We start from the raw sequence: 11941 nt of genomic DNA on the forward strand, positions 1-11941 counted from the left end.
TGGACTCGTCACCTCGACGTTACGAATCATTATAACGTCATTAAAATAATGGCCTACATGGGACCCACCACACATGGATCATTAAAAATAGGTAACGAGTTCCGTTTGGACTGTAACAAATACTGTATTTTGCTAAATAAAGTTTGGGAAAACTCAATACCCTAAATATTTTACCAGCTTAGAGTATTGGGCCAAAAAAACCCTATAAACATGAGTGGAAAAAGGCCCAATAGCAACTTTTGCAATCAAACTTATCAAAAAAATTCATTTCAACTAACATACACTTAGGTGGTGTTTGTTTTTGCAGAGCTAAAATGTCTGTAGTCTGCGAACCACATATGCAGGCATCTACAACAGAAGAGGTGGACCAAAAGCCTACAGTCTGCAAGAAGAAGATTGTTTGTTTTTTAACGTCTGCAGACTGCTAAAATAAACTGAAATATAAATAAACTGATTTTTTAAACTTAAAAGAGTTTTGCAATACTGAGATTTAAATAATTTTAGTTTTAAAATACTGAAATTTAAATAATTCATACAACTACAATAATATATTTTTAGAAAAACAAACACCACCTTATTAATTCTATTATAAGTCTCGCATAGTCACATGTATTATTAGTTTTATAAGTTTTATAGAATAAAATTTATAAATGATCATTAAATTGTATGATTTTTTAAATATGCAATTATGTAATACTTTTAATTTTTTTAAATATATATTAATATTTTATTTTTATAATTATATGATATTTTTAGAAAATATTTTTTAATTTATCAAATTATTTTATGATTATTTTTTATTTAATTGTGATTATATTTTAAAATTTTAAAAACATAATTTATAATTTTTTATATTTTAAAATCTTAATTATCAAAAAATGAAATTATTTTTTATTAAGCAATGTGGTTTAAATACTTACATTTTGTATAAAAAGTTTAAATATAATTTAAAAATAACAAATCCAAAAAATATTATATTTAAACTTAAATCAAAATAATTAAAATAAATATAAAATTTTAATAATATATAAAATAATTTATATGATATAAAATTAAATATCTATAATATAATATTAAAAAATTAATATTTAATTTATTTAAAAATTAATATTAAAATTAATATAAATAATATAATATTAAAAATTAATATTTAATTTATTTAAAAAATTAATATTAAAATTAAAATCAAATATAATATAAAATTAAATATAAAACCTCCTTGAAGAGGTTAGAAGAAGTCTGCAGACATAAGGCCACGTCTACGTCGCGCAGACCACGCGCAGACGTTAAAAGAGCTTATGTCTTATAAAAAACAAATGGTCTGTGAAGCACAATGTTTGCGCGTGGTCTGTGCGGCGCAGAAATATTTTTTAATTTATCAAATTATTTTATGATTATTTTTTATTTAATTGTGATTATATTTTAAAATTTTAAAAACATAATTTATAATTTTTTATATTTTAAAATCTTAATTATCAAAAAATGAAATTATTTTTTATTAAGCAATGTGGTTTAAATACTTACATTTTGTATAAAAAGTTTAAATATAATTTAAAAATAACAAATCCAAAAAATATTATATTTAAACTTAAATCAAAATAATTAAAATAAATATAAAATTTTAATAATATATAAAATAATTTATATGATATAAAATTAAATATCTATAATATAATATTAAAAAATTAATATTTAATTTATTTAAAAATTAATATTAAAATTAATATAAATAATATAATATTAAAAATTAATATTTAATTTATTTAAAAAATTAATATTAAAATTAAAATCAAATATAATATATAATTAAATATAAAACCTCCTTGAAAAGGTTAGAATAAGTCTGCAGACATAAGGCCACGTCTACGTCGCGCAGACGTTAAAAGAGCTTATGTCTTATAAAAAACAAATGGTCTGTGAAGCACAATGTTTGCGCGTGGTCTGTGCGGCACAGAAATAAGAGCTTTACAGACCTTACACAGTAAAAACAAACATCACTTTAGAAAAATATGTAACAACAGGATTAATCACTACTACAAAGAACGGATACTTTTTTCTTATTTCGGCCCACTTCTATGAAATTTATTTTGGGCCTCTGGCCTTTTTCGTAAGAATTCATTTCATGAATTTGCTTTTTAAAATTTTGTTTTATATAATTTGTGTGAAAAATCTATAAAAATATATATTCAACATATATTTACAGGAATTCATACGAGTTAACATAATGCTTGAATTGGTTGTGCCCTTAAAACTGGTCTTTTCCACTATGTTTGGTTACAATTTTACGGCAACCCTCAATGCCATTGCCAATAAGCAAAAACTGATATTAAGAACCAGGAAAACGCACGGAGCAATGGACTACAGATGTTCCAGTACTTCTTGCATCACCCAAGGCAGCCGGTAGCGTCTTCATCCCGGTGTCGGATCATACTTCACAAGTACTACCGGACATCAAAGGTTCGGCAAACTGGTCTAAGTAGTATGATGATCAAAGTGGATACAGCTCTGCCACTAAGAAATATGTGTAGCAGAGCTTGTGTCTTCGATGTATTTGTGTTTATGCCCCGGAATTCATAATTTTCTCTCATATATGTATGTGACAAAAACATGATTGAAAGCAAGATACAGGGACAATGAGAGCAGAGCATTTATGAAGCTCATTCAGGGTGTACAACAATAAAAGAATAGATAACAAATTTTTTCCAGACAAAAATTTGTGCCATAATCCTAAAATTAGCCAACTAGTCCTCCTATTCCGAGACGGGGAAGAAAAGAAGCAAATTTGTTTTTGCCGAAAGAAAAGAAGATGGTTGACGATGAAGAAAGAGAACGAGATTTCTTCTCTTATCTTCTTTTTGGTTCAAAAAGCATTTAAAAGAAAGTGCCATCTCTGTTACCAGCAGTAGCCCTACGGTGACGTCTCGAACCAGATCTCTTATCCCTGCCACGTCTTGGAGTCCTCTTCCCTTGATTTCTTCCACGGACATTTGTATTTGGCAAAGCCGGTGGGCGTCGAATCACAACTGGTGGGGGCATGTGCTCCAATAGATCTCTATGATATGCCTGTGAAAAAGAAGAAAAGCAGTCGAAATTGATTACATGTGCCTATCGTACCTAAAAGCTCCTGCTACTGGTTGTATCCAATAAAAGCCGAAGAAATCCCTTACTCAAGCATATCAAGCACTGATGTAAGTGACTTTTTACATTGTAACATATTATATATTCAAAAAATAATATATATTCAAGCTCGAAATTAGTAATCTCGTGAAGTTAATAGCAAATACAGAATATGTACCTGTATGACAAAATTGCGTCGTTCACAATCCAAAAACATATTGATATGCCAATCAACTTTCGCCATTATCTTATCCCTCACCATACCAAAGCTTAATTGGTCCCGAGATGTAAAACGATCAACTTCATTGAACCACAGGCATGTAAAAAGATTCGTGATTGGAATATGTTCCTTTATGAGTACACAACCTTCAGGAACATCTGCAGAAAACCAGTTTAACACCAAAAAGAAAGATTTTTAGTATAGAAATGGTTGAAAAACCGTATAAGGCATGTATATATTTGTATTTGTACATAATATTGTACATACCACTGGTTATAGGAAGCTTGGCCTCAGAATATGGTGTTAATCCCTCTTTTTTATAAAAATCCACCTGCGCATCAATCGATGAATTATCATATTTTCCTGCAGCTTTATTTGCTTCAGCCTCTACAAAGACATCAAATCGCCTGTAGTGTCTCGAGATTGCAAAATTAGCATTATGGCGCCACAAGAATCTGAGAAGAAGAATGGCGAAATAAGATAATGGTCAAATTAAATTCAACTGAATCATCAAATCTGAAGTCAAAGACTCAAATCTATGTTACTCAGACTTAGATGCAAGTGTCAAACACATGCATCCAACATGCATATATTCAATTTTACTCCAAGATTTATGTAATTCAAGAATCTTAGCACATTGCCAGAATCTCATTTTGCCAACATCGGACATTAAACCAAAGCAAAAATTATATTTAAGTAGCCATGTAGCAATAATGTGGTTGATATTCTTGATCGACAAAGAGTTTGTTTTCATTATAATTTGGTGATGCAGTCCATCTGACACAATAGAAATCATATGACCAAGAAGTTTAATAAGCATTTTAAAAATCATGAGACAGAGAGCACCTCTCAAGAACTTGATAAGGATCCACAACAAGCTGGAGCTTTCCGTCGATCCATAAAGAGTAGCGAACATTTGGGAAGATTCTATGTAACAAAAGCTTTGGGACCTGCCATAAAAACATGCCACATAAAAAGAACTTCCTTAAGTCACATTTGGTACATAAGTAATAACATAATGAAAAAGCTTAATAATTACATGAGTTATTACATAAGTTTTAAAACAATATGTCTAATATAAAGAAGAATTAGAATGAATTTACACTTTCAGTTAGAAAGATGAGTTAAACTCAAGGAAAAACTAATACCTATTCAAACAAGCAATATATATTCCTTATCTTTGTTCAAATTAAGCCTTGTGAATGGCTAAAAATTACCTAGTGAACATAGCCTATTGCTAACTCATGTACTAAAACATAAGGAAAAAGTTAACACTCCTACCAAACGTAGCATAAGTGCGATAACCTAAAGAAATTTCTGATAAGGATCAATGCATCAGATCTCCTTGATCTTTCACCAAATATTGATCTAGTCGTCACACTTATTTTGTAAACTGAAGTATATATTTATAGGTCCATTTCAAAGAGAAAAAACATAGACAACAATGATAATCAATGACCAAATTCCCCTTTATGACCTCTTATCTTTTCTCACCCTCGACAATGCTTTAAAAGAAAACACTGGTAGATCAGAACCAGACAACGAACCCAACTACCCTACGACAAGCTCATAATTGTTGCTAAAATAGATGAGACTACGCATCAAATTTTGTTTACTAGTACTAATCATAAATTCTATGACACAGGGAAGGACCATATACACCAGGATCTGATAAATGTTTAAAGGTGAATCAGATTACAAAAAGTCCAAATAATGACAACAAAATGAAGCGCAAATCAATCAATATCGAAGTATGCTAACCTTGCCATTACGTCTCGCATCCATGTAAGGAACATTGTGAATCACAACAATTCTCCACAAGCCCACCTTTTTACTGTCATCCAACACACTTTTGTTCTTCATATATGCTTCTGTTTCTTTATCAATAAACATGTAGAAAGGAACATTTTTCTTTGCTTCTTCACTGATGTTCATGGGCTGTTGTATCACGTCATAGTTCCCTGGAGAGCAACAAATAAAGCAATGATGAGGATAAAGCATGCATAAATGCAATAAAATATTGTGGAACCCAGAATGTCTAGTAGTACCAAATATAGCCGACGCAACGATGATCTCGTGGAACTGCTGCAACTCTTCCAGATCAGACTCGTCAAAGTCAAATCCAGTCTGGTGTCCAGGTTTACTTCCCTTGACAAATCTGACAGAGAAAGTACATGGAATTACAATATTAAAAAGTAAAAGGAAAACAATATCTATTTGTGAAGACAGATAGTTCATTCAATCATTTAAATGCATCGTGAATAACAAAAGAATCACATAAATCTCTACCTGAAATGTTGTCAATGAGTATATTGAGAGGAGAGTGAAACCTACCCACAGTGGACTGTCATCGACTCTTTTATGTCAAATAAATCTTCTCTTTGCTTTAGAGACGGATATCCACCAAAGTCAGAGCCCCCATGTGGTTCAGTTTTAATTGGATTTTCATCATGAACATATGTCAAATTATGAAGCACTGGAGATTCTGATGGGGAGCTTGGCATGCTAGCTATGGCCTGATCCACGGGGAGGTAACATACTGGACATGCTGAAACAAGGATGAGCAAGAATAAAATTAGTGGCAAGATAATGAAACATAATCCAAATATGCACATATTGAAGTAAGCACGAATCAACATTTTTGGTGCAGAAGTGATTATGATTTACCTTAAAAAAAAGAACATAATAAATAATCCAATGGCTTCAAGTTGATATATTATGTTATTATTAAACAAATGAGGTAGCTTCTAATTAAAACTATCGCTTTATGCATCCATGTGAAAAATATTTATACAATTACATTTAATGCAACTCTGATTATGAGAAAAAAAGAATAATGAACCTAAACTTACGCCGAGGCCCAATCCGTCTAAGATAAGGTGGAGGGGGAGGAGGAAATGTGAAATTCATGCATGGATGGTTTGCACCTTTAGAATCAGAAACTTGAAATTTATTTCCATCGCCCCCATTCACACTATTTGCTGCAGAATACTTTTTATCTTTATGCTGATCCTTCCTTCCAAGTATCCGTGAAGCTTCACTATGGGCACCGTTCAGGTAATGAGTCATGCTCATAGTTCCAATCCGTTGATCCACAGTTGGACTACGACTTTCTGTCTCTTTGATCGTACAGAATGCAAACCAGAAAAAGATGAATAAGTTATTGTCTCGATTAAATTACTGTGCTAAGAATGAAAAGTCTGCAAGCCACTATGTACATCAGTAAGTGAGCATATAAAAGACCAAGTACAGAAAAACCATGTCAGCCAATGCTTAGTGCTCTAGAAATCAAAATTCAAGAATCCAGAGTAACAGAAAAAGGAACAGACCTTTGTTGACAAGAAAAGAACCCAAGACGAAGACCAAAAGGGAAAGGGCAACCAGAAACAGCATGGAAACTTTCCGGCGACCCAAACACCGATACCAAACGGAGGGGAGAGACCTCTCCTTTTCTCTAGAACCTGAAAGCATTATGATTGGATTCTTTCGTGCACTAACAACTGGTTTAGAGTGCAACAATCTTCCACCGCCAGCAATAACGTTTTTGATGCTCTGCAATGACCCATAACTCCCTGTACGTAGACCCAATGACCCTCCAGTCATTGTATCTCAAACCCAACCCCGAGTTCCTCTCTCATTTCCTTTCACCCTATCATTCACTCACAACAACCCCACAAAATTTCTAACAAAAAAACATACAATGAATAATTATACTATTCAGCTGGAAGCTAAAAGCAAATCCAATCACTCAACTCTCACTTTAGATAAAAAATACAGCAAACATTGTCCGGTTAAACAAACCTCTATCATACATATCAATAGATAAACCAGTAACACATTTCTTTGAAGCATTTAACTTTCGAACTTGTTCCCGAAAGCCAATGTGATTGATTTCTGTTAACATAAACAGACCAAAGAAGCAGGAAGTCAGGAATTCCTTTCCTCAAGCCACCTTAGACGGAAATCATAACTTTTTTTTTGGCAAATGTACTTTGGAAATTCAGGACAAACGAAAACTAATCTACATCTTTTTTCAATGAACACGAATTAGATTATCTTGGGGCTAAGACCTAGCATCCTTCCACTATTTTTCTCTCCATGACTATCCAGTACAACTTTAGTCACCGTTCATAAGGATGACATCACAATATATACTTATTAATGGTGTTAATAAATACATTGATAAACAATGGATAAAAAAGAAATACAGTGAGCTGATTAATTATGGATAAAAAAGCAATAGAGCGAGATGAATCCTCTAATATCAAGCCTTTGGTCATGAAAATACAGAAAGCTAATGACAAATCGTAATAGAACTGTTCCTTAAACCAATGTGATTGTAGTGGGATTGAATTCTATTAATCCAACGAACACATGGAACATCAAAAATATAAATTTGGGATTAGAAATTAAAACCCGGTTTAGAATTTCGCTCACTTTTTCTCAGAACTGATATGGTTCAAAATATTAACAAATTGCAACAAAACTGGGTCTTTATCCACGGAAACAGAGAGAAACGGATAAGACCCAAACCCAAAAAATTGCAACAAAAACAAAAATGTTAATCACAGTTTAAAAGAAATCATTTTATTTCCAGGAGTTCAAATCCAAACTGAAATCAGGGAAATTTTGCTAAAAATGTGAGAGGGATCACTTACCTTTAAGAAAATGAAGGTCCCATTTTAGATCTTTTGTTCCTTTTTGAGTCTTTAATTTTTTGTTGAATGCTTTGAGTTTTCGTTCTCTGATGATGATTGTTTTGATACGAAAACCAAATAAAATTACATTTTTTATTTGTACAATAAATAAAGTTTCAAGCAAATAAACATGATAAATTTAGTTTTCTTAACTTAATTTATTAAATAAAGAAAAAATGTCTTAAATTATAAGAAAATATATTATCGTACATTTATACTAAAAAAATCGAAGTATATTACATAAAGGGTAAAGTTCACAAAATGGTCCCGATTATATGATACTAATTTATTAAGTTTGTTGACTATTAAAAGTTACAAAGTGTTCTTCTGATTATTTATTATGTTCCAAACATATCATTTTTCGTTAAAAATTGACGGTACTCTAAGTTAAACGTTAACATGTTGATTGTGATATGATAAAATCTGATCTCAGAATCTTAAATGATTATTATATCACAGTCATCATATTAACGTCCAACTTAAACAACCGTCAATTTTTAACAAAAAAATTATGAGTTTGAAACAAAATGAATAGCATAGTAATCATTTTGTAACTTTAATAGTCGAATGACTTGACAAAATAATATTATATAATTAGATGATCATTTTATAACTTTTAATAGTTGATGAACTTAATGAGATACCATTTGTGTACTTTACCTTATATAAAAGAAATTAAAATTCATTCAAACAACTTAGATAAATTATATATACGTGTGTGCACGAATCGAGAACCTAAGTAGCTACGAGATTTATTGTTATCCCTTGAAATTTTAAATTTGAGCATCATGCATATAGGAGTATAAACATTCATTATGACATGATTGAAAATTTTCAAATCGAAATAACTTTATATTCATCATAAATTTATAAAAATAAAAATAAATTATATATCTAAATAAATAATATTGTAGACGATAAACATTATAACATTAATATAAAATTATATATAACAATAATGACTCGTTAATAAAGTGACATTAGAACAATTTAAAAATAAATTATCTTTAATAATTATAAATGTCTATCAACATATATTCCGAGCGTATAAATTATTTATCATTAGACACAAATTTATCAGCCTCATTGATCGAGCATCCCTCACCAACAAACCTATTTACATTGATCCCGATCGAGAATCGCTTTCGAAGACGACGTTTCTATGAGTTGATGAAGCCTTTGAGCTCCTGGACCTGGCTTGATCTTGTTCATGTCTCCGACTTCCGAACATTTCGGTTCGCCGCTGCACCAACCACCCGGTGTGAAGCTCCCCTTTTCCCGGCCGAGCAAATCTTTGTCGATCTTATCCAACACTGCATCGTCTTGTTTGAATTTCCGAGCAAAAGCGGCATTACTTCGAATCATCATGTCCCAGTCATTAAGAGTAAGGATGTGCGGGTGCTGTTTAGGGGGGGATTGTCCCATGAAATATAATGCAAATCATGGTTGACAACGGTCTTGGCAAACTCCGGAGCATTGCATACGACAGACTGAAAGTAACCTTCAGGCGAGGAGACGAAGTCGTGTGGTACATGAGAAGAGTTCTCGGCAGATTATCCCAACCCCAAACACAAAATTTGACGAACGAATGCGACATAACCGTCCATGCAGAACCTGCAACCAGAGACGATGTACAGAACCAGTTAACCGAAAGCACGGTTTCAATATATACTATCAATATGTATGAATATAATTTGCAGTTCCAGCATACGAAGAACAAAACCAGGGCACTCCTTTAAGAGCAAAGATCCATCCAGCTGCATCAATAAACCGATGCATACGACATATAGATTCGGATAAGTCACATTTCAATGCTCATATTCTTAAGAGAGAATAGGAAACATCTTAAAGTTTCCGGCATACAACGGTGTACTAACCGGTAAATAATTTGAATGCTGTAGGTAATTTTCGCTTCTGTGAAATCCAAAATATATCAGACTTGGTCCATAATCAAAGGCTTAGCTCGTTTATCCCTGCACAAGAACCACCAAATATGTTGGCATTCGACATATGTAACTGTGTTAGATTCAGACAGAAAGAATGAGAAAACCTACGCTTTCCAACCAAGCTGGCTTGTGTGTTCAATAAAATTAAGGTTCCGGTCTCAATCTGAGAATGCATGAATAAGATCTGCAGATAACAAACAAATATATCAAAGACCGTTTGGTGCATAACTGAATAAAGGAACACCGGAAACGATATCAACCGGCTCGGTTCTCAGATAAGGCATGTGATGGAGACTTACCATCTTGAGTCACAAGGGGATAATCCGATGCACTGAGATTGATAAACCAATCCCAATCTTTACTTCTGTTGAGATGAATGGCACCAGCATGGAGCGTATTGGCGACCATGGTCAGCCCTCGATACGTAACCATATTAGCCTTGGTAATCATATAAACATTCCCTACCTTCGAAAACATCGTATGGTTATTTATTCTGGCAGCAAGCGTTGATCTCTCCTCGGTCGGCGCCTCGACGTCCAAATAAACAACATACTGATTCCTGGGATGATACAGAATATGAAGTGTTCTCCAAAGCTTTTCCAGATCACCTTTCGATCCAGAAACCAAGTATACAAAACAAGGTAATACCGGAGCAGGAGATGGCGTCGAAGGACCTATGTTGATCTTCGACTCAGCATAGCCCGGCTTCCTTTGATTCATCAAAATATAAACCGGGAAAATCGAGAAGAATGAGTTGATTTTGCGAACCGAGGGAACGAGACCCATGTCGAAACAAGTAACAACAAGGATCGTGCATATGAGAGAACTTATCACAAGGGGGAGCACCCATTTCTTCTCCATGTTCAACATTGACACCATTTTCGAACCTCAAGGATCTAACAGACAACCTCAACTCCAAGGCCTTTGATCATCACCGATTCGGATATAATTCGAAACCGCAAATACCATCAATCTTCAGATCAAAGGCCTTTCCTGCAACATATAATTCCAAGATATACCTTTGCAAATAGATGTTAAATGAACAACCGTTGATATTGGTTTATTCTATCTAGAAAAACTATTTTATTCTATGTTAACCTGTTATGCTAATTCCCAGAACATTAAGGAGTGGAAACTAGATCAGGTCGACGAATCAAACATAAACAAATTAGCAATGAAAAAGAAAGAGTATTTAAAGTATGAAAGATACAAAAAAATGGACAACATACTAAGACAAGGAACCAGACACATAAATAAACAATTAGTTAAAACACCATTAAAAATACCGAACAATTAGTTAAATACTTTGGGATTAAGCTACTGTTCTAGAAAAAGCTGTCAAGGAATCTTTTTTTTTTTTATATTTCCAACTCTAAATCAAAATGTTGTTAATCACCAAACCTGTAAATCTAAATCAGGTTAAAGATCCATAGCTACCGTTAGAACATAGGCAAAACCCAGAAACGGAAAATCGGCAAAGATCACGTCTTTGCACGAAAGGAACAAAACCCAAATCTGGAAATCAAATCCAAAAGCAGCCGCTGGATAACAAATGAAGCTGAAGATGAAATGAACCTAAGGATCTGTTTATTTGGCTGTTGACTGTTCAATAAAATAGTGGTGAATGATTTAGTATTAAAGTACATTCTGAATGATTTAAACATTCAGAGTTAATTCATATAGAGTCTCTGAATCATTCAACGTTTAATCATTTTAAGATAAATAAACAGCTCATAACTTAAGAAACAAATCTAACTTTTGATGCTGGTAAGATAACAAATGAAAAAAAATGGTTCTCTTATTTTCATATGTAATGGGTAAGGGAGGTAAAATAGTAGGTTGTCTCCAACACTAGGTTGAAAGCAGTTTCTATAGGAGACTTCCAAATTATGAAATGTCTTTCATGAGATTCAATCTCACAACCTCAAAATTAATAACTTTGTACTCTACCAACTGAAATG

The 11941-nt window shown here is 32.7% G+C and overlaps 1 protein-coding gene and 1 pseudogene across 1 annotated transcript; both read right to left on the reverse strand.

Annotated features, from left to right (window-relative positions):
• Positions 1 to 2628: 2628 nt before the first annotated feature.
• Positions 2629 to 8056, reverse strand: LOC120164539. Its single transcript, XM_039174241.1, has 12 exons — positions 7996 to 8056; positions 7166 to 7231; positions 6868 to 6986; positions 6667 to 6798; positions 6190 to 6456; positions 5672 to 5885; positions 5386 to 5495; positions 5099 to 5298; positions 4184 to 4287; positions 3605 to 3792; positions 3296 to 3495; positions 2629 to 3063 (listed from the first exon to the last, which is right to left on the reverse strand). Exons 3-12 carry the CDS (start codon positions 6938 to 6940, stop codon positions 2872 to 2874), a joined length of 1680 nt encoding a protein of 559 aa, XP_039030172.1. The 5' UTR covers positions 6941 to 6986; positions 7166 to 7231; positions 7996 to 8056; the 3' UTR covers positions 2629 to 2871.
• Positions 8057 to 9087: 1031 nt separating this feature from the next.
• On the reverse strand, positions 9088 to 10859 carry LOC120164522 (annotated as a pseudogene).
• Between the last annotated feature and the right edge of the window lie 1082 nt (positions 10860 to 11941).

The sequence above is a fragment of the Hibiscus syriacus genome, unplaced genomic scaffold, assembly GCF_006381635.1.
Source record: "Hibiscus syriacus cultivar Baekdansim isolate YM2019G1 unplaced genomic scaffold, ASM638163v2 tig00111540_pilon, whole genome shotgun sequence".
Lineage (NCBI taxonomy): Eukaryota > Viridiplantae > Streptophyta > Magnoliopsida > Malvales > Malvaceae > Hibiscus > Hibiscus syriacus.

Coding starts and splice junctions, on each gene's coding strand:
- LOC120164539 (XM_039174241.1), bottom strand. CDS start 6,940: ATGACTGGAGGGTCATTGGGTCTACGTACAGGGAGTTATGGGTCATTG. Junction 6,457..6,666: donor TTCTTTTCTTGTCAACAAAG/GTCTGTTCCTTT, acceptor GTACGATCAAAG/AGACAGAAAGTCGTAGTCCA. Junction 3,793..4,183: donor CCTTATCAAGTTCTTGAGAG/GTGCTCTCTGTC, acceptor TCTTCTTCTCAG/ATTCTTGTGGCGCCATAATG.